Raw genomic sequence first — 22,662 nt, forward strand, 5'->3', positions numbered from 1 at the left:
ACATGAAAGGACCGTCCACAGAAAATGCATCACTCGCTGGTTCCTCAGTCTGATACAATTAGGCTGCCGGATTTCAAGTCAAACACAACTTTCAAAGCTTCAAAGAAGCTTTACTCTTTGATGCTTGTCTTTGACGCGTGTGGTTTCTTAACAGCAATATGCAATGTAATGAGTCTACTGATGTGAAACAATCGACTAACTAGCCCATTAGATCACGATGATGATGTGAAAACAAAGACAAGATCCCTGCTTCAGTGCATTTTTCAAATTACTGCAAACTTTTTTACACCACAACATACACTTTTTTCAAAAATCTTTTTTTTTCCAAATGAAATGTGGTTCCAGGATACATTCACACATGTACGAGCAGATGTTTTCTATGGGAGAGTTAAAAAAGACAAGCAAGAATATTTACCACAGGCATAATTACACATAGTCATATATTGTCCTATAATGATCTAAAACACCAGAACGCTCGAGAATTTTAACCCCTGTATTCAGCTGATGACTCAGTCGGGGATATCCATTTCCTGTGGTTACCACTCACATCACAAAATATCCAGTAAAACCTGCTTCATTTTACTTTGTCTTACATGCTTGATATCTGCATCGGGTACATCAGTGTGTAGACTGTTCGATGGTTTTACCTGTAGGCTTACATGGCTGAAGTCACTGATGCATTAACAGCCAGATGGTATACCAAGTCATCAAAATGTAATGAAAGTCCTCTCTGCATGATCCAAATAAAGCCTGACGGCATGAAACCTCCCTCTGATAACGTCAGACATTACTTAACCTCCAATCATTGCTATATCAATCAAAAAATATTATAACATCTTCCAACTTAAGTAGTTTAACAAACATGTCAGAAGCATTAGGCAGACATTTAAATACAGTTTGACAAGTCAGCATATAGCCTAAGGTTTATTATCCTGTGAGCTGTAAGAAGGCTGTTTATGGCTTACCCAGACCCAGCAGGTCCACGGCTGACTCTGTGCCGTTCTTAGGACTGCCTCTGTACTCTGCCTGTTGAGGAGAACAAAGAGAAAAGAGAAATATATATATAATATTGATAATATTTGATTTGTTCAAGCAGGGTATTTGATCAAAATTATAACATTGCTAGACTGTAGATGGTAATTACATCCATAGAGACTAGACCTTTCACGATTCTGTATAACAATCCAATATTGATCCTTATTAAAAATACTAGATTGGATCATCAATGAGAGCAACTGGCCCTAAGATGAGTAATCTCCTTTTAATGCAGCTATAGTCTGCAAACCTTTTCTACTGCAAGTTTGTCAGGATGACTTTTAGTTAATCATATCCTCATTATATGGGCCATCGAGTACATTCTGTGACTTCCACAGCAGAACCAAGAAGTTGGCATTTTGACTCACCCTACTAACATGACCTCAACAATTCTATTACATTTGATTTCAGTGGAGAGTATGATTTCATCTATGGATCCTGAGGCAATTTTGACTGCTACGACACTACATGTGTCACGGACCCAGTTCCAGGGATTCGGGGTCCGTGAGCAGTGTGGACTACTATTGTAGTTATTATTATTATTATTATTATCATTATTGTGGTTGTTGTTATTATGGTTGTGTCTGCTGTCCTGTTTTTTCCGTGTTGGTGTACTGTCAGGTGTTTAGGGGTGTGTGCTTGTGTATGTGAGGGTGCGGTCGTGGCAGGCACTTTTAGGCCTGGTGGGTGTGGCCCTGCCAGCTGACCGGTCCCACCCAGGAATCCACACACACCTGGCGCCGATCAAGCCTCGTCAGAGGAGCTTCAAAACAGTGTGGCTGAGAGCTCCTCGACGCTGGATCGTTGAGTGACTTCCCGTCAGTCTTAAGTGTATTGTGCAAGGTTAGTGCAAGTCTACTGTTAGGTTTTGTACTCACGGCTGCCTTTGGTATACGTGTTTCCTCAGGAGGAATTGTGGCGACCAGGAGGCAGCACACGGAGAGTACACAGGGAACGGAGACAGAGCACGGAGCACGGGATAAAGGAGAAGACACGGAACGGGAGTTGGGATCGCACGGGGGGATTTATTGTTGTTCGGATTGTCACCACTGTAAATAAACACTGTTGCACTGTAGAGTCCTGCATTTTGGGTCCTCCTTTCCCCACATCCCCACGGTCTGCCAGCGAGACCGTGACAGAACGATCCAGCCATTATGGGCCCAGCGGACTCAAGGACCGTCTCACAGGAGGAATTGCTCGCCCAGCTCTGGAAATACTGTCGGAGCATTATCCAGGCGGCAGATCCACATCAGAGACACTTACAGGTCGTATTTTTTGATTCCTTCTTATCATCAATCACCTCATCTGTGAGCTTTTTGGACATTAAGAGACTAATTTCGATTATAACCACGCTGAGGGAAAGTTCCTGTTTTGAGCTGTTTGGTTTGGGCTGTCCGGGCGAGGAGGATATGGCAACCTCCCTGGGAGCCCTTGCTGCCTATTTCTTTTTTCATAGGCTGATAGCCTCCCCGCCGTCGCTTGCAGCTCGCTTGTTGGACCCTCCATTGCGGGGGAAACGTTTCACACGCCCTCTGCACCTCACCACATCTCCACTCACCTCTGCGGCACCTGCTGAGTCAGCAGACCAAGGACCGGCAGCTCAAAATCACGCAGCTGCTCTCCTGTCCGGCCGGCTGGTGGAACCTCAGCCTGATACGCTGGCCCCGGTATCGTTAAAGAAGCGACGCTTGCGCCGCCGGCGTGCCTCACCGCAGTCAGACTCTAAAACTTTCCAACAGCCGGCTGTGGTGAGTCATATGGACAATTCATCTTGATTCACCTCATCTGTTTATTCACGGGACTGTATGAAAGCTAACCTCGTAGCACAGCCAGCTGCCCAGCCTGTAGCCGTAGCACAGCCAGCTGCCCAGCCTGTAGCCGTAGCACAGCCAGCTGCCCAGCCTGTAGCCGTAGCACAGCCAGCTGCCCAGCCTGTAGCCGTAGCACAGCCAGTCCAGTCAGCCTCTCGTCTTCATCCTCAGTTGGAGGCTGATATGCCTGCTGGAACTACCCTGCCATTATGTCACCCGCCTGTTGTTTCTACATCGCTGTCCAGTCTACCACGAGTAGCTGCCGCACCATTATCACCTCCGCCCTTTGCAGCTACTTCTCCACCAGCGTCCCATCAGACTGCAGCGACCGCAGAACTCTCGACTTCACCATCCACATCACCCGCTCGACTGTCATCTTCGCCACCTGCAGCTTCCGCATCGCCATCTTCACCTCCGGATCAACGACCATCTATACCCGCGTCGCAGCCGGAGGAGCGGCTCAGCGAGCGGGAGGAGCTCAGCGAGCAGGAGCAGCTCAGCGAGCCGGAGGAGCTCAGCATGCCCGAGCGGGAGCTCAGCGAGCGGGAGGAGCCCGCGTCGCCAGCTGTGGAGCTCAGCGAGCCGGAGGAGCTCAGCGAGCCGGAGGAGCTCAGCATGCCCGAGCAGGAGCAGCTCAGCGAGCCGGAGGAGCTCAGCGAGCCGGAGGAGCTCAGCATGCCCGAGCCGGAGGAGCTCAGCGAGCCGGAGGAGCTCAGCGAGCCACCAGCAGAGGAGCTCAGCGAGCCGCCAGCAGAGGAGCTCAGCGAGCCGCCAGCAGAGGAGCTCAGCGAGCCGCCAGCCGCGGAGGGGCTCTCGCTGCCAGCCGAGGAGGGGCTCTCGCTGCCAGCCGCGGAGGGGCTCTCGCTGCCAGCCGAGGAGGGGCTCTCGCTGCCAGCCGAGGAGGGACCCGCTCAGCCGGAGGTCAGCGAACCGGAGGGACCTCCACGTCTAGCGCGGCCTCCACGCCATCCACGTCCAGTGCGTCCACGTCAGCGACCGGCGCGTCATAGACCATGTGCCACGCCTCGCTGTTGCTCACCGGAGCAGCGACGTTGCCATCGGACCCGTGGCAGGCCACCAGAACCGTTCCGCCGCCACCGGACCCGTGGCAGGCCGCCGGAGGAGCAGCGCCGCCGCCACCGGACCCGTGGCAGGCCATCAGAACCATTCCGCCGCCACCGGACCCGTGGCAGGCCGCCGGAGGAGCAGCGCCGCCGCCACCGGACCCGTGGCAGGCCGCCGGAGGAGCAGCGCCGCCGCCACCGGATCCGTGGCAGGCCGCCTGAAGCGTTCCGCTTCCATCATGGGGTTGGAGGTAGGCCGCCCGAACTGTTTTCCCACCACTGCCTGACCCGTAGCGAGTTTTGCCTGCTTTGCGGTCCACTGGGTCGGCCGCAAGAACTGTTGTTCCCACCATGGCAGTGGTTGGACATTTGAACTGGGGTTTTGGGGCCCTCCGTCCGGGACCCCCCGCCGCCCGCCCGGGGTTGGTTGTACTGTGGTTTTTGTTTTGTTTTTGTTTTTGGGTCGTCGGGTGCCGACCCTTAGAGGGGGGGTACTGTCACGGACCCAGTTCCAGGGATTCGGGGTCCGTGAGCAGTGTGGACTACTATTGTAGTTATTATTATTATTATTATTATCATTATTGTGGTTGTTGTTATTATGGTTGTGTCTGCTGTCCTGTTTTTTCCGTGTTGGTGTACTGTCAGGTGTTTAGGGGTGTGTGCTTGTGTGTGTGAGGGTGCGGTCGTGGCAGGCACTTTTAGGCCTGGTGGGTGTGGCCCTGCCAGCTGACCGGTCCCACCCAGGAATCCACACACACCTGGCGCCGATCAAGCCTCGTCAGAGGAGCTTCAAAACAGTGTGGCTGAGAGCTCCTCGATGCTGGATCGTTGAGTGACTTCCCGTCAGTCTTAAGTGTATTGTGCAAGGTTAGTGCAAGTCTACTGTTAGGTATTGTACTCACGGCTGCCTTTGGTATACGTGTTTCCTCAGGAGGAATTGTGGCGACCAGGAGGCAGCACACGGAGAGTACACAGGGAACGGAGACAGAGCACGGAGCACGGGATAAAGGAGAAGACACGGAACGGGAGTTGGGATCGCACGGGGGGATTTATTGTTGTTCGGATTGTCACCACTGTAAATAAACACTGTTGCACTGTAGAGTCCTGCATTTTGGGTCCTCCTTTCCCCACATCCCCACGGTCTGCCAGCGAGACCGTGACAACATGAAGTGTTTGATGCTTTAATGACTTACTAGCCTGCATATATGCACGGGCTGATGTAATGTACATTCCTGCTGGCAGGATCAGTTGCTAAATGTTGTGTTTCACAAAGTGAAGCAGTGAATCAGCAAAAGAAAGGAATTAATCCCAACTTAAGAGAATAAGGTTTGTGGTGCAGCTCAATATGTATTATATTGAGATATGTTTTAGGAATGTATCTTACAATCACTGAACTTAATTGGAGAGAAACTGTCCTGGTCCAGGTGAGTGCGGGGTTTTTCCACTCTGCTGGGCTCCACCTTCAGGCAGAGACTCCAATCAGCTTTCACACCTGATTCCAATCAAGTCACCAGCATATAAGACCAGCGCTCACAACAGACCTCTGCCAGATCTACTGCTAACTCACGTTAGTGCTACGCCGCCAAGCCCTTGTGAGAGCCTCTTAACAATTGCATTTCTCCTCACCGTGTTTTCTTTGTCATAGGACCCACCTGGCCGTCACGCTTCACAAGCTGAACTACACTCATCTCCGCCTGGACACTGGTTCTGTCATCTGGTTGCTTCCTTATCATCATAAGACTCAGAATCAGAATCAGAATCAGAATCAGAATACTTTATTGATCCCTGGGGGAAATTATTTTTTGTTACAGTGCTCCATTTTAAACCAACATTAAGACAAGACAGACAATACGCTAACTAAGAATAGTACAATATATACATATATATACATACATACATACATACATAAATAAGTAAATAAGTCACTTATAAATAAATATTTGGAAAAGAAACATGTGTAGCTGTTGCAGTAAACAGTGTGTTAAGTGGATGCGTTGTACAGGGAGATGGCCACAGGCAGGAATGATTTCCTGTGTCGTTCAGTGGTGCTTTTCGGTAATCTCAGTCTCTCACTGAACGAGCTCCTGTGACTGACCAACATGTCATGGAGTGGGTGGGAGGTGTTATCCAACATTGTCTTTATCTTGGACTCCACCTGCCTGCCTCCCTGCCAGGTCCCTTGCTCCAAGTATATTCTGGACCCTCTCTGGACACTCCTCACCCGGACCCCCTTGGACACCCCCTCCTCACATGACACTTTCACCTGCAACGCGTAAGCCCAAAACACCACAGTCTAATCCTTTGGCTACGATTCACTAGACCGCTACTGACTGCCTGTCTCTTCTCATTATAGTGACTGTGTACCTCCACCCAAGCCGCTGCCCCTTTTTCCATTCCCAGGATCAGTCTATGAAATCTTGCACCTAGTCATAGCACTCAGAGTTTCATGTTCATAGTTTGGCCTCACAGTTCTCAGTTCATAGCTTCCACAGTTCATAGCATTCATAGTTTCCTGCTTTGTAATTTAACTAGGTACTGTAAATAAAGCACTGTGTTCACGCCCGTTTTGCCTCCCCTCTGTGTCTGCATTTGAGTCCACACCCACAGCCTGGCCCTCTCGGCCGTAACAGAAACAACTGTCAGAACGCATTTTCCTACAGAATTACTTGGTATCTGTGGCAGCAGAGTCAGTTTTTGTTAGCTGTTGGGTTTTGGTTTAGACAGATGTTAAATATTCAGAAACTAGAGGATGTTACCTTTCAAATAATGTCCTAAAAATTTCCTTTAAAAGCCTTCAATTCATCCTAAATGCTCTAGAGTGTACTGACAGATACTAGAAAGAAATTACATATTTCCCCGATATTGGCTTCTCTTCATTGGCTCCCTGTGAAATCCAGAATCAAATTTAAAATCATTCTCCTCATATATAAGGTCTTAAATAATTAGCCCCCATCTTATCTTACATACTATTGTACTGTATCACCCCAATAGAGCACTTTGCTCTCAGTCTGCTGGCTGACTTGTACGGGTACTTAAAAGTAGAATGACAGGCAGCGTAAGTAAGTATTCTAGTGTCATGCGAGGCCATCTTTCCGACTTCTAAAGCCTGGCCAAAGTTGGTGTTGGGTCTGTGTTTCCACAAGCCCCGCTAATTCTAGAGACTTATTCATCATGAAGAAAACAAGACAGTCGATCGATCAATCACTTGCACAAGGGAGGCCTGTGTCCACCACGAAAATGACCTCGACGACGACCTCCCTTGCTGCCCTTTTTATTGAGACACAGTTCACACAAACCACTTCAGAACAAAGCCACGCCCACATGGTTCTAAGACAAGGCATTGTATGTATATGTGTGAACTTCTGTATTTAAGTGTGTGTGTGTGTGTGTGTGTGTGTGTGTGTGTGTGTGTGTGTGTGTGTGTGTGTGTGTGTGTCAGACCTCCTGCTGACCAAAGGGTCGTAAACGCAGGAAGCTTACATCAAAAGAAGCAGATCTTCCAGATAGGATGTATCTGCAATAAAACATTACAGCCCCCCATCCAGAACCTCGAGAATTTGGGGGGAAGGACAGTGGAATTTCTTTCATCAGAGTTGGCAAGCATAAAAATGACAACATTTAACAATTCACTCTAACAGTTGGGTCATTGTAAACAGGACAAAGATCCCAGGCATGATTGGGGTGATACAGTACAATGGTATGTTGGTCATCCAAGTAAAGAAATTCCAATATGGAGACTGAGGGAGTGACTTGAATGAGAGACAAAAATGTTTCTCCCACTAAAGAATCAACATTCTGGAATACAAAGAAAGATTCTTGGCACCAAGGCTCAGGAAATACAGGTTATACACTATCTGAAAGGCTCTTGGTCCAATCCCCTGGCTGCTCCAGTGTGTATGCCAAAGTGCCCTTGGGCAACATACTGAACCCCAAGTTGCTCTCTGATGCGCACGAATGTTAGATAGACAGCAATTGGACGTAGAAGAAAGGCTGGTATCAATAGGCGTCAATGGGTGAATGAGGGATGCTGTATAAAGCACTTTGAGTAGTCGAGTAGAATAGAAAAGCACTGTGTAAGAACCAGGCCAGTTACGACTATCTCCCACAGCAGCAATTCTACAACAAAAGAAAAAAAAGAATCAAGGCATTGGAAAGTCTAAGCCAGGGGTCTCAAACTCCAGTCCTCGAGGCCCGGTATCCTGAAACCTTTCCATGTGTCCCTGTTGCAACACCTGAATAAAATTAGTAGGTCCTTAGCAAGAGTATAGAACTTGACTGCATGCTAAAGTGGCAACCCCTAACCCTACTCAAGTAAATCTAAGTAAATGTAAGTGTTTGGAAAAATGTACTTCTTAAAGTACTTGTATTACACCATGTTCATTCACTCATGAGCTGCTGTGACATGAATCAAATGGCTGAACTGCCACCTCAGCATGCAGTCAAGTTCTATCTAAGCTATATAATTATGGGCTGTTATTAGATTTTCATGCTTGTTTCTGCATTCTGGCTTAGTTTTTGTTAAATCAATACCAACAGTGTAACATGTTATATGTTGTTCATTTCAGGTTTTATTCGCTTTATTTTAAGAGCTTGTAAAAAACTAGATATTTGTTATGTCCTGACATATAAAACCCCAGAACAGAGAAGACGAATTTTAACACAAGTTCTATTGGCCGTGATGGTGGCCATGTCCACAAGATGCACAGCATCATTTTTGGCATAATGTTTCTCGCATCATCATTCCTTAAGCTCTTTCATGGCCTCTATTCAATCAGCCTGTCATATTTTAGAAGTTTATCAGGGATATACTACCTTGGTGATATTGGTTACTGATATGTAATCGTGCTAATTTAGCTTAAGTTGAGCAGAATTGGAAAGTAGTGCAGGTAGGAGAAGAAGACAAGGAAAGCGGCTAATGAAAGAACGACAGCAAGGAAGAGAAAGATGGGGATTAATGTTCAGGGAAGACACAAGAGTGAAGGGGTGTGGAGACAGACAGTGGAACATCGGAGAAAAAGAAGTGGTGAGAGAGAGAGAGTCTAAAAGGGTAATGCCATGTCCATGCCTAATCAGGAATGCATTGGCTGTAAATTGATGTGTGTTGGGACTGCAGCAAAGTGTGAACAGCAGCGCATGAACTGCAGAAGGAAGGAGCATCTCTGTACAGCAGCCAGAGGTTGGACTGTGCAATGCATTCATATTGGGAAACAGTAAAGGACCATTCTAGGGAATTTTTAAGGAAAAGCAATAATGAAACTAAGGTTGAGGAATACATATTAGTAAGATTCACTTAAGTTAGTGGCCAATAACTGCATGATAAATTTCTGTACAGTTAGAAATGTTGAAAATTTCTATTAAAAAATCCTCCCAGTTTATCTTATGAGATAAATCTTAAATCAATATAAAAGAATAAAAAGGGGATTGGGGAGGTGGGAGGCAGCAAATGGTGACAGAGTAAACAGAGAAAACACTGTAAATAATGGATTGAAAAAAGAAAAAACAATTCAAACCAAAAACCAAAATCTACGGTGGCCCTGAGAGGTCAAGGGCACTGCAACTTAAGAAAACACCTGCAAAAGCTAACAAAACAGAAATAAAGCATAACAGGAGTGTTTCTGGGGCAACGTTAATGTGACAGAAACTACAACATGAGAAGGATTCACTGAAACGATCCATTGGTGTTGTGACAGAAAAAGATGCAGGTAATGTATGTTTTAATTGCACGAGTCACACAGTACTGTAGCTACATGTTTGCTATTAGCCGTTTATTGCTAGCTTGTCACTTTCGCAGCTGTTTTGGACCCAAAACATTCAGTCTATTGTGTTTTTGGTGCAGATTTTTATAATTTCCAATACTTTTTATTCACCTTCTGTTGTGTTTCGTGTGCTTTTGCAGAGCTTTTCTTTCTTCTCATGTGGCATTTTCTTAAATTGCAGTTTGACCTCTCAAGGCCACCATTAATTAAATTCTCATCACTTTTGCAAATTTGTTAATTGGTTTATTTATTTATTTATTCAAAGAACTTAATATAAAGAAGACCCTTATGTCAAATTTTGCTCTGCAACAGCAAATGGTGAGGCAACTGGGATTCAGCATTTTTTTAACAAAGTGTACCATACTTAATTAAAAGCTTATTCAATTTAGTTTGAAAATGCAACTGGAAGGTTCTCAGGATTTTTCTTGTGTTGATAAAATGCTTGTTTTGTGTGCTTTTAGGATTGCTAACGATGAACCCTCTAGTTGTCAAAGAGTATTATTTTTCCATATTAACCGCACTATGTATATTAAAGCAATGTGGGAAAAAGAAGGTAATTTGTCAATTATAGAGGAGTGTTGGGGCCACGCATGCAAGATACAGTGGGCTACCACTGAGTCTAATGTTTGGCGTGAATTTTGCTGAAGAAAGCATCAGGAAATTTTTCATCACACCTGCTCAACAAACATATCGGGGAACTGGTGACAAATGTTGGAGATGTGGGGGAGATGGTTTCTATATCTTTTGGGATTGCAAAGTTATTCGCCAGTATTGGTCTCTAATCCATGAACATCTACAAAATGTTTTTTCATTTGTTTTTCCTTTAACCTTTGAGACCATATTTTTGTGTAATGTACCAGTGGATAAACTGAATTCCAATGATAGAAGACTCTTGTATATCCTACTGGCTGCAAGTAAGAAGCCCCTTACGAGGAGAGGGCTTAAGCCTGAACCACCAACGATGGAAGATTGGATACATTCTGTACAAGAGATCTATACGATGGAACAATTGTCATTTTCTCTTAAACTTCAGAGGAATACCTTTTGCAGAATATGGTCTAAATGGACATGTTAAGCCTGTGAGATGTGATTTTTTTATGAACCATGCTTTTTTTTTTTACGTTAAAGCCCTGAGTATTATGTGAACTTACCTGCCTTGCTACCTCCTAACGCAAGTCTTTTTATTCTTTTCTCTCTTTTTTTCTCTTTTTTCTTTTCAATTATAATCTAAAAAATGTGAAAGCAAAGAGTGTAAAAAGCCATACCACTGTTATGTTCAATTGCTTTCTCAATAAAAGAGATAATGATAAAATACAAATATAAAAAAAACCCGCTCACACCTCACAGACGGCAGCTTACAGTCCTGCGTAAAGATGAAAGTGACTTCGTACAGCCCCGGTCTGCAGAAGCTGTGTGCAGAGGTTAGGAGCAGGAGTCCCATTGTAAACATACCACGGCAGACCCGACAACGTTTGCATGAACATGCTTTACAGCTTCTCTTTATTAACCACTTTTCACACACGGTTGCTGTACACATGCAGCTGGCTTTAGCTTTCCAGCACACAGCCCGACACATAACACAACAGCAGAGAGAGCGCAGACTTTAAGGCGGCGAAGCCTGATTGCAGATGACGCTCAGGTGCGACCACCTCTCCTGCAGCGGCACTGCAGGCCACGCCCCGCCATACACATTAACCAGGTAAAATAAATATTTATGCAGATATTTTGCAAATATTTATTATTCACTTTTTTCCGATTATTTTTAAAATTCAGGTCAAGGCTCTACATGCTCCGAAAGCCCAAAGGCGATATAAGGATCAGTTTTTGTTTGCGACATGGATAATTTAAGTTCAGCTTTTTAATTCATTTAAGAGAGACCTTCAACTGGATGTTTTTATTTTTTGTTATAATTTTTTAAGAGTTCAAAATGTGTTCATTAAATAAATAAAATTGCATTTACTTTGTAGCCTTTCATGGATTTCATAAGCAACACACTATAGTTGTTTATACAAAGCATAAAGGTAAAAAACAATGTGTGTAGTGTTATCTTCATTTTAGATGTCAAAAAGGATTTGCGGCTCCCAGTGTTTTCTTTTCCGTGCAAACCGGGTCCAAATGGCTCTTTGGGTCTTAAAGGTTGCTGACCCCGGGCTTAACAGCATCAGTATGTTGTAGATTCAGTCAAGATCTAATATGATCTAAAATATTTGTCATCAAAGCTGTATATTATCAAATTTACACAGAAAAACAGATCGAACTTTAGTCTTAAATTCTCTTAAGTCCATCACGGGCCTTTGCAAGAAGACAGCAACAAGTGAGCGTGTTACTGTATGCCTGTCCATTTGATTTCAGAGCATGCAGAGTGTGACAAAATTGAGACTACATAGCCTTTCAATGCTACATCCCACACAGCAGCTGTGAAACAGAGAAGAAATAAATAAGGAAATCCTAAATATCACTGTGGGTGAAAAGCTTAAATTTTCTTCTGTATATTCGGAAGGATTTGGAAAGACATGCTGCCAAAATTTGTGGCCTAACGCTTGACAGTCACGCAGAGCATTCCTGCCCACAATCTGGTTATGGAGAAACGAATATCCCTTGTAATTAGTTATCTGAGGTGACACAAAGTGATGCAGCTGACAGACGGCCAGCGACAGACTGTGACTGGCTGTCAGGGTCAGCTGCGTTTGAAGAGAGAATGTGGAATTGGAAGGGAGACGCCAATCGATAACCAGCCCCCCAAACAGGTGAATAGAGTCTTTACTTGATGGCGATGGCAGTTTGAATGAAATGCACCAAGCAAACTAAACTCTCTTATGGCTGCTGTCAAATCAGATCACCTGTCAAATACACACCAGTCAAAGCCACCATCTGACGGCTGTCACACGGAATGTCTGCGCTGGGGCGCAGCCTGCTGTAAGTTCCTCCCTGATGTACTCAACAGACAAGCCAAGTGACAGTGAAGCACTGCCTGCTCAGTCTAATCTACCTCCCTTTAACAAGAAGTTGCTGAGTAAAAACAGACACAACATGTCAGCGCAAGGTCCAGTTTAGCGGCTTTGTTGCAACTTTCGATCAAGCTGAGCGATGTTAAACAGCCAAAATGAAGCCACACAACAAAAGAGTGCTGTTATTCTCCTGGAAGAGGTCCTTTGTCCTGTGAGCATTGTGTACTGTAGCGCTGTCCTGTTGAAAAACCCAGTTGTTGCCACACAGACGAGGACCCTCAGTCATAATGGACACTCTCTGCAACATCTGGACATAGCCTGCAGCTGTTTAACGACGCTCCATTGTTCCACCGAAGGAAAAAGCACCCCAAATCATTATGGCGCCCCCTCCACTGTGGCGCGTAGAGAACATCTCAGGTGGGATCTGCTTGTCATGCCAGTAACGTTGGGAACCATCAGGACCATTAAGGTTAAGTTTTTTCTCATCAGAGAAGAAAACTTTCTTCCACCTTTCAATGCCCCATGTTTGGTGCTTAAAGTCCAAACAGTCAGTTCTGTGGCGTTCAAGGAGACGAGGCCTTTGAAGACGTTTTTGTTTTTGAAGCCCTTGAGTGTCAGATGCCGTCTGATGGTTGTGGGGCTGCAGTTGGCACCAGTAACGGCCTCAATTTGGGTCGAGGATCGTCCAGTGTCTTGATGGACAGCCAATTGGTGAAATTCTTTTGGGTCTTCCACTTGACTTTTTGTTCCATAACCCTCAGAATCGTTTAAAATATTCCAAATGACTGTCTTACTGCGTCCCACCTCAGCAGTGATGTCGCGCTGTGAGAGACCCTGCTTATGGAGTTCAACAACCTGACCACGTTCAAAAAAGGAATTTTTTTTTGCCTTTGCCATCAGATTGTCATGACAGTGTGACCACCTGACAGATAATGACAATGAATCCACATTTTTGCACAGATTTGACCTTTCAAAGGCATCAGGTACTGTTTCAATTTAAGCGTTGTTTTCAATAAATTGCACGCTCAAAAAATGTTTTGTCTCACTCCCATTTCTTCTTGTTGCATGTTGAAGGTCTACTTGGAACATTGTTAAGATCCAACCATGCAAAATATGATATTTTTGCCATTTTTTAAATGGTCTTAAACTTTTATTGGGACTGTATGAAGTATCCAAACAACCAGAATTTCTTGTAATTTTTTCAAGTGGTTTTGAACAATTATTAAAGACCAAAAACGTTTTTTTCAAATTTTCAGTCCAGTCCATTTGAGAGGAATTATTATTATTATTATTAATTTATTTACTGTGAGCCACTCAACACTGACCCAGTGAAGTGTTGCGTCTACACATAACAGAAAACGTAGCCGAGAACCCACTTTGAACTGTATCTTTAGGCACTGTGTTACTAGCAGCTGTTGCCAAAAACACATAATTTTTTCCCATTTCTTCAGTTAAAGCTACAAAAAAGGCTGAGGTATGCCAAATTACACAAGAACTAGACTGAAGCTCAGTGGTAACAGGTTATGAATGAATCCAAAATGTAAAAATTTTCACACAAACCTTTAAATATGTATGAAGGTGGTCAGGAGAGAGGTACAACAGTAAGAGTCTACACACCCGTCTGTGAAAGCATGCTGGAGGCTCTGTCGTGGTTTGGGGAGACAGTCAGTGGTGTGGGAACCTGCTCAAAACTCATGTAATTATGAACGCAGAACAGTGCCACCAGATTTTGAGCTACCGTGCAATACGATTTGGAAAGCATCTGATTGTCAAAAGCTTGATTTTTCCAGCAGTTATGTCTACAACACACTGCTAATGCTCCTCAGAGCCTGACGTCAACATTATTGCAGTGTTGATTCATTTTGACGACAACAGAACAAAAGGCAGAAACATCCCAAGAAGAGAATCATTCCAGAACCATATCTAACAAAATATAAAGAAATGAAGGTCGGCTCACTACTTCAATGTAACATATATCTTATTTAATATAATATAGTGCATATGTATATAATTTCAAATATAAAATATAGATATATTATACTTTATAATATTTTTATAATATATATATTATATAAACACCAATGACAGCAAGTGTGAAAGGAGACAAAATGTATAAGGCAAAGACCTGGACATGATCTGGGAACGAGCTGCCTGAGACTGTGTATGAATATTCATTCACTCGTTGCCTGATACTGGAGTTAACATTCTCCAGGTACATGCCGCGTTCAAATTACATCAAAGCGTGAAATAATGCTGTTATAGAAAGTGCTTGATGAGGCGATAAGCAGGAGTTGGAAAGCATACCTGGCATTTCCGCTTCTACGCTGAGCTTATATTAAGTGGACAGCACAGGCTGACATCTCAAAGGGAAAACAGCAGATTGTACATGCACACAGAGGCATGACCTTTAGTATTTATGGATGTCTACCATCTTCAGCACAACAGGTCAAACAATGTGCAAGACAGAAAAAAGGGCGCTGCTGTCGGGGCCGCTGAATAACAATGCAATAATGTGCGAATAATGTGGTGTTCGCAATTATATTAAAAGGGCACACGATATAGTTTAGTTTAGTTTGAAATTAAAATGCTATGGAGATTATTATCCCACTGAACAATGCCTTAAACAGAAAGTTAAATCATCAAGTTTCATCAGAACTACTACATATTTTGGAACAGATTAAATGAATATTGGGAAATAAGTGCAGACAATTAAATATGCAAAACACACCCTTTGCCTACACTGGTTTAACTGCTCGAGGAGCACGGCTCAAAACTCTACTACTCATGTGGAGGGTGTTTGGCTCCAAGCAGCATTTTAAACCTACTGAACCCATCTGTGTAAGAGCACAAACACAGCTGTAAATGTTTACTAGTGTGCATGTAAGTGAGCATATGTTTGCTGTCAGTGGCTTTTTGGGAGCAAATCTTTTCTTCCTTTAATTTATTTATTTTACTTTAAAAAAAATGAGTGGACTCATTCTTGTGTAGCACTCGTCTACTCTACTTGAGCCCCCATTCATACAAGCACTTTCTTTTCCTACATCAAAGTGTTTTCTATCAAATATTCATACTCAGATGAACACATCCGAGAGTAACTTGGGGCTAATATCTTGCCCGAGGACACTTTAACATGACAGGAGCAGCCAGAGATCAAACCGACGACCTTCAGGTTGGTAGATGACCTGCTACTCTCATGAGCAAAAGCCACTACTTGAAACAGTGCGTCCCCATGTCTGCCCATGGATCGTGGTCCTAAATATCTAACACAGATTATTCTTTACATACAGTGCAACGAAAAAGTATTTGCCTGATTTCTTTTGCATATTTGTCACACTACACGTCATCTTTCTCGACTTATCATGTTCAAAACTAGGCCTCTGACCTTGACCTTGAGGTCAAAGTAAATGATATTAAAAGATGTCTGAGATTTTTAAAAGATGCACATGTGGTATCAATTTGAAACCCCTAGGTGACATCTTTCTCAAATTTTCATATTCACAAAGTGAACCAACATTTCAGGCTGAAGGGTAAAAAAACTAATTCAGTTGCTGTAACTTCCGAATAAACTCATCGTATATAAACATGAATTTGAGACTCCACACAGGCCGATGACCCGCTGAGAGTGCATTCAGCCACTTTACAGCAGACAGTCTACTGTCCTCTTTCACACGTAGGAGAAGCAGATGAAACAAATGTCTTATCCTAAGAGAAGAGGCAGATTGAGGTGATGGAGCAAACAAAGAACAAAACAGCACTAAAGAGAGCGAGAGGAAAAGCAAATAGTGTGGAAGGAGACGAGTGGGACGAGATGAAGGCGGGAAATCGGTTGGTGGGGAAAGCGGGAGTGGAAGCGAGCAAGTGAAGGAGAAATAAAGAAGACAAATCCAAGGGATGAGAAACAGAGGACGAATAACAGAACGAGGAAGAATAAACACGAGGAGGCGTACGACACGGCAGTATGCAGCGTAGCCGGCAAGAAGCAGTGAAAGCAAAGATGCAACTACACAGGATGCAGGCCCTGAATTTTGAAAGAATTTTATTTACAAATATAACCCAATCATTATGCTATAGTGTTTGGTATGAAGTCACCAGCAGCAAGGTCAAGAACGACTTTCTATGTGCAAATGAACGATTCAAGGGGACACAAAGGAAAAGAAAACCCAAGATGGCAGAGTAGTGCGTATTGTACTGCATCATAATTAGGGCTGCCACGATTACGTCGACTATCAAAATCGTCGACGACTGATTTAATAGTCGACGCGTCGTTTGAAGCTTTGTAAGATCATAAAAGACGCAGGAATAAGTAGCAGGATTTAAGAGTGTAATAACGGACTGAAACAGAAGATGGCAGCACTGCATGTACAAGGATGCCAGTGACAGTGTGAGATGCTCGAGAATATACTTCGTTATATTTTAGATAGCAAGGAGTTTATTAAACTTCACCGAAACAATCTGCAAATTTCATTAAAATTTAATAAACTATCATCTTGTCTTTAGTTTTAGTTAGCACAGACCTTAAACACTTAAAGCTGTAAGCTAATGATAGTTATATAAGAGCAGATGCTGCTGGTACAATAAGCTGTACGTTTTACGTCCAATGGATGATGATCTGATTAGTCGACTAATCGCAAAAATAATCGGTGACTAGTCGACTATCAAAATAATCGTTTGTGGCAGCCCTAATCATAATGTTGAAAACTACTAATTTGAATAGTGGCTTTTATTGTATTAGTGATGGAAACTGCCATGTCACCATCAGGAGCAGCAGAGAACATTAGTAGCTGTAGTTATGCTGCTGAGAGTGGATTGTCTTCTTGTGGCTGACAGCTGCCTTATTAACGCTATGAAAGAGAATAATAAAGCTGCCATGACGGGATGAACAAGTGACGCCCAAGAAAGACAGCTGCATTAAAGAGAGGAGGAAAAAAAGGGGGGGAAAGGAGAGCCAGAGATGACAGAGGAGGGAAAGAAAGGGAGGACAGAGAGGTCAATTGGGTTAGAGCGGAGCAGGAAAAAACAGGGAGGCGTGCAGGCAGAGTGGAGCAAGGGCCAATTAGTAGGAGAAAGGTGAGTACTGGATGTGAAGGGTGGGGAAGGATGAAGAGGATGAGAAGTTGGAGGGGGGAAAAGATATAAAGGGAAGATAAATGATAGGAAGAGAGGATGACAAAGGAAGGATGGGGATGGAGGAGAAAGATGACATGAAGACTGATGACGAGTAAAGTAATGGAAGAAACAAAAGATGGACAGTTGGGGGAGGAAGAGGAAGAGGAGATGTAGTGAGGTGGAGGAGGAGGGCCAGATGTGTGCGTGAATTATGTCCTTAGAAGTGGAGTGAGGAGAAGTGTGTTGAAAATGCATTATCAACACAGACGGAGGCATCCATATCATAAAGTCAGCAGTCTGCTATCTCTACCCGGAGACACATAAAGTCCGTGTGTGTGTGTGTGTGTGTGTGTGTGTGTGTGTGTGTGTGTGTGTGAGTGTGAGTGTGTGTGTGTGTGTGTGAGTGTGAGTGTGTGTGTGTGAGTGAGAGAGAGTGTGTCTGAGTGGCACCGCAGTAAGTCAGTGGCTGTGAAGTGTGCTCGGCTGCTGCAGTTCCGCACCATTCAACACGATCTGTCACTCAGCTGGTGGCACGAAGGCGCACACTCACACTCTCTCTCTCTCACACACACACACACACACACACACACACACACACTAAAAGGTTTTGTCACACAGTGAAGATCTTAAGCTGCCACACACGCACCTCTTCCACCCAGTTACATTTATCTGACAGTCATGGAGATACCATTGCATTTAACACACTCACGTGATTAAACACACAAACACACACTCTTATAGATAAAGGCAAAAACAAACAAATTCAAGTAATGCATACTGATGTGCAAGCACGCAAAACTCACACAAACCAAGCCCAGGGCGCACACACACTCAAAATATATGCATCCACAGAGACACAAACAAAACAACACACACTGGAGCGCTTGAGGAAGGTCACGGTGTGGTCTGACGGTTGATGCATGACGGCGCTGTTCAGGGAAAGAATACCTAATCAAATCACAACCCTGGCAACAAACACACACACACACACACACACACACACACACACACACACACACACAGAAAGTCCAATTTAAACAAGGTATCTTCAGGTATTTGGAGAAGTGAATCTGATTTGTCACTAAACAGGAGAGCTTCCAGAGCATCGAGAATCTTGTTAGGCTGTGGTTTTGAGAAAGTGACAGCCAGCATCAAGTTAGATTCTGTTAGATTTAGGGAACACACACACACACACACACACACACACACACACACACACACACACACACAACAGCTGGGCACACAGCTGCCCAGCTGTTTTTTTTAAGCGCAAACTTGATGGGTTGGATTTCTGTTTGCACACACAAACACAAACTCTCACACAGAAGGATTTGTGGAAGCACGGAGAGTAGGGCTGAACGATTATGGAAAATAATCTAATTGCGATTTTTTGCCCCAATATTGCGATTGCGATGCGATATGCGATTATTTTTTAAGGTCTTTGTCTTCTGTATTATTAAACAAAGACAAGCAATACATCATATAGTATGGCCAATACTATATTACATTAATTTTAAACTGTTCTTTCCTGGAAGACAGACCTCTGTTATGATGACATGAGGTGATGCATGAATTGATGACTGACATTTTTATTTAACTTCTTCAATCACAACAGTATATTTGAACATACACAATAGTTTATTTTTAGCTTACAAACATCTGAGCATAAAGTGCTGACAAGGAACCCTGGTGTAAACATTAAAATGAAAGTCAGTACAATGTGCAGATTGCAGAAATATACATAAAAAAAATCAGTGGCTTTACCACACTCAGTTTTTCGACATCTGTGAACTACTAGACAGTCATTCAATTAAAAAATAATATTAAATAAATAAAACTAATAAATAAAAATACACACATCTTACTGATCTCTGCAGTCAGTAACATTACACATAAAGTGCAAACATAATAGCAATTGTATAAACACACACACAAACACGCCTTTAAAATTTAAAGGCGTGAAATTGGACGGTCTAGCCAATCAGAAGGCTAGTTCTGATTAGCGTCACCGCTGTCTCGGTGGAGTTTAATAAACTCGGCCGTCTGCTTCTTGCTATCTAAAATATAACCAGACACTGGCGTAAATTCTCGACTGTCTCATACTTCTGTTTAATAAGTTTTCTGTTTGACGTTTAGTCAGCTGTGTGAAAACCAAGGAGGAACCCACCCGGGGGATTAATAAAGTTTTATTTTATCTAATCTAATAACTTTAATCTCAGCCAAACCGATTTACTCACGAACAAACAAAACACTGAAAAAAGCCCAACAATAACATTTTTAGGTTGTCTAAGTGACTTATATATTACGTTTAACCCGAGCAGCGAAACTCCGCGTGATCTGAAAATGATGTGCCGGGAGTTGTGCCGTTCTCGGCCGCATCAGTAACCCTCGAGCTCCCGGCTAGCTGTCGAGCTGGTGGGTAGCAGACGCCTCTGAAAACGTCGAAGCACTTTTGCAAATATGGGATATCTTGATAAACCGAGCAGATATTTGATGTTTACACAACTACTTTCTCGCCTGAAAATATGTTAAAAGTTTATTTTGTGACCCAGAAAGATTAGTATGAGTAATTTTAAAACTTAGTAGCGGCCGCCATTGCTGGAAACTGGAGTTTGGCTGGGCCGCGCTATGAATTCTGGGATATGGTAGTAATTTGGACAGCCTTCGGCGCGTCGCTGTGACGTAATCGGTCTACAAATGCGGCCTCAGGAGGATGCAGCCCATGAATTTGGACATGTCCAGAGTATAATCGCAGCCTTTGCGGTTAGAAAATTGCACTTGATCATGTCGCAATATTATCGCAAATGCGATATATCGTTCAGCCCTAACGGAGAGGCAGGATTTGGATTAGCAAGCTGCCGTTCATGTGGAACACTGCTCCAGACATCTACTGCCCCCCTTTTTGTCCAGTGTTTTTAACCACAGACATCAAAGATGAGTGAAAGTATCTGTCTGTCTGTTAGGGTTTTTCAGTCATTCTCCTGCCTCTTCCCTCTAATATCTGACTCCTACGGTGAAAAAGGAAGGCCGCACTTGCCTCATTTGCAGTAAATAATTGGATTTACAGCAGGTAAAATAACTATTGAACACATCACCGATTTCATGAGTAAAAGTAAATATATTTCTAAAGGTGCTATTGACATGCAATTCTCACCAGATGTCGGTAGCAACCCATCCAGTCTACACATGCAAAGACATCAAATCATAGATGTCCATAAGTTATGTGTCATAATGAGAAATGACACAGGGAAAAAGTCTTGAAAACTTTTAATGAAATGTATTTCTTTGTTGGTGATGACAGCTTCAAGATGCCTCCTAGTCACAGGACTAGAACTAGTCACATGGCATGCTTTTGGTCCAATCTTCCTCCCCTGTGAAAGGGAAGACAAAACGAGTGGCAGGACCCCCCCATTCCCACAAGCCTGGTTCTGCAGGAGGTTTCTTCCTGTTAAAAGGGAGTTTTTCCTTCCCACTGTCGCCAAAATACTTGCTCATCAAAGGTTATATGATTGTTGAGTTTTTCTCTGTGTGTATTATTAGGGTCTACATTACAATATAAGGAGCCTTGAGGCGACTGTTGTTGTGATTTGGTGCTATATAAATAAAATTGAATTGAACTGAATGCAAGTCCTTAAGGTTACATGGGTCCCTTCTATGAATTTTGATTTTTTTGTTTCTTCCATAGATTTTTAGTTGGATTCTGGTGATGTGATTGGCTGGGCCTTTCTAGCAGCCTTATTCTCTTTCTCTGAAACTATCTCAGAGTTTCCCTGACTGTGTTTGGGGTAATTATCTTACTCAAAGGTCCACCTTCATTTCGTCTTCATTATCCATGGCAGCAGATTTTCCATTTATCTCTCCTTCGGTTATATGAAGTGTGTCAGTGTCATATGCTGAAAAACATTCCCACACCATGGAGCTTCAACATGCTTTCTCTTCAGCACTGGAGTCTTGCCTGGTGAGTGTGCATACAGGCCATGGTGGTTAGTATTTTCTTTGAAACAACTGTACTTGCTGATTCCAGGTCTTTCTGTAGCTCTCAACAAGTGATCCTTGGCTCTCAGAACTCTTCTAATAATTCTTTCCACTTCCCCAACAGTGCTCGCCGGAACCTTTAGTGGTTTAGAAATGGTTCTGTAACCAATGCCATCAGTATTTTTTGCAACAATAAGTTTGTGATGTTCTTAAGAGAGCTCACTGGTTTTACCCATCATGAGATGTTTCTTGTGTCATACGTTGGTATCAAGACATCTTTTTTTATAGGTCATCTGTTGGGACTGAAACAGCTGATATTAATGTGCACTAAGTGGCAGGACTGCTTTCTAATTACAGGCAGATTTCAGCTGGTGTCACTACTTTCCATGACTTTTTGCACCTCCCTTTCTTCATGTGTTCAATACTTCATTTCTCATTATTAATTAATTTATGGACATCTATGCTTTGATTTTTTTTGCATGTGTGGATTGGATGGGTTGATATTGACATATGGTGAGAATTTCATGTCAGCGGCATCTTTAGAATTATATTTACTTTGGTGACACGTTCAACACATATTTTACCGTACTGTGTTTTTCGAACGCTGTCGTTGGTGACTTCATCAATAAGCACACAAACACAATTCTTGTCTGTTTAATGAAGCAGGTTGACAAATTAAAGCTAAAAACTAAGTAAAAAAAAACCACTGTCTGCATTTGCTACTATTATGTTAGAGGATACATTTCTTTGTGATAAAACTGACGTTTTAAACAGCCTTTGTCTCCGACTGTCAGATTTGTGAATTCATTATAAACGGCACTGTTATTGTGTGCATCTGCATGAATGACGCGGTTGAAATACTGATGAAGTTTATTTGTGTGAATGTCGTATAAACCCAGAGTCTCTATGTTTTGCGATTATTATTGAGATTGTACTGAATGAAAAAAATTATAATTGTCACCCAACT

The 22,662-nt window shown here is 43.3% G+C and overlaps 1 protein-coding gene and 2 long non-coding RNA genes across 7 annotated transcripts in view; 2 read left to right on the plus strand and 1 right to left on the minus strand.

Annotated features, from left to right (window-relative positions):
- The window catches only part of LOC113034599 (stromal membrane-associated protein 1-like), a 148,396-nt gene that overhangs the window by 52,003 nt on the left and 73,731 nt on the right, over nt 1-22,662 (minus strand). For all 5 annotated transcript variants that reach the window (XM_026189299.2, XM_026189301.2, XM_026189300.2 and 2 more), the window contains one exon: nt 966-1,026. In XM_026189299.2, the coding sequence (XP_026045084.1) occupies nt 966-1,026 (61 nt within the window). The remainder of the gene's footprint in view (nt 1-965; nt 1,027-22,662) is intronic.
- On the plus strand, nt 1,679-2,110 carry LOC145419711 (uncharacterized). Its single transcript, XR_013901042.1, has 2 exons — nt 1,679-1,853; nt 1,943-2,110. It is a non-coding gene; the product is annotated as an uncharacterized LOC145419711 (long non-coding RNA).
- LOC145419712 (uncharacterized) lies at nt 4,613-5,009 on the plus strand. The gene is made up of 2 exons (XR_013901043.1): nt 4,613-4,752; nt 4,842-5,009. It is a non-coding gene; the product is annotated as an uncharacterized LOC145419712 (long non-coding RNA).

This window comes from Astatotilapia calliptera, chromosome 13 (assembly GCF_964374335.1).
Source record: "Astatotilapia calliptera chromosome 13, fAstCal68.1, whole genome shotgun sequence".
In the NCBI taxonomy this organism is placed as follows: domain Eukaryota; kingdom Metazoa; phylum Chordata; class Actinopteri; order Cichliformes; family Cichlidae; genus Astatotilapia; species Astatotilapia calliptera.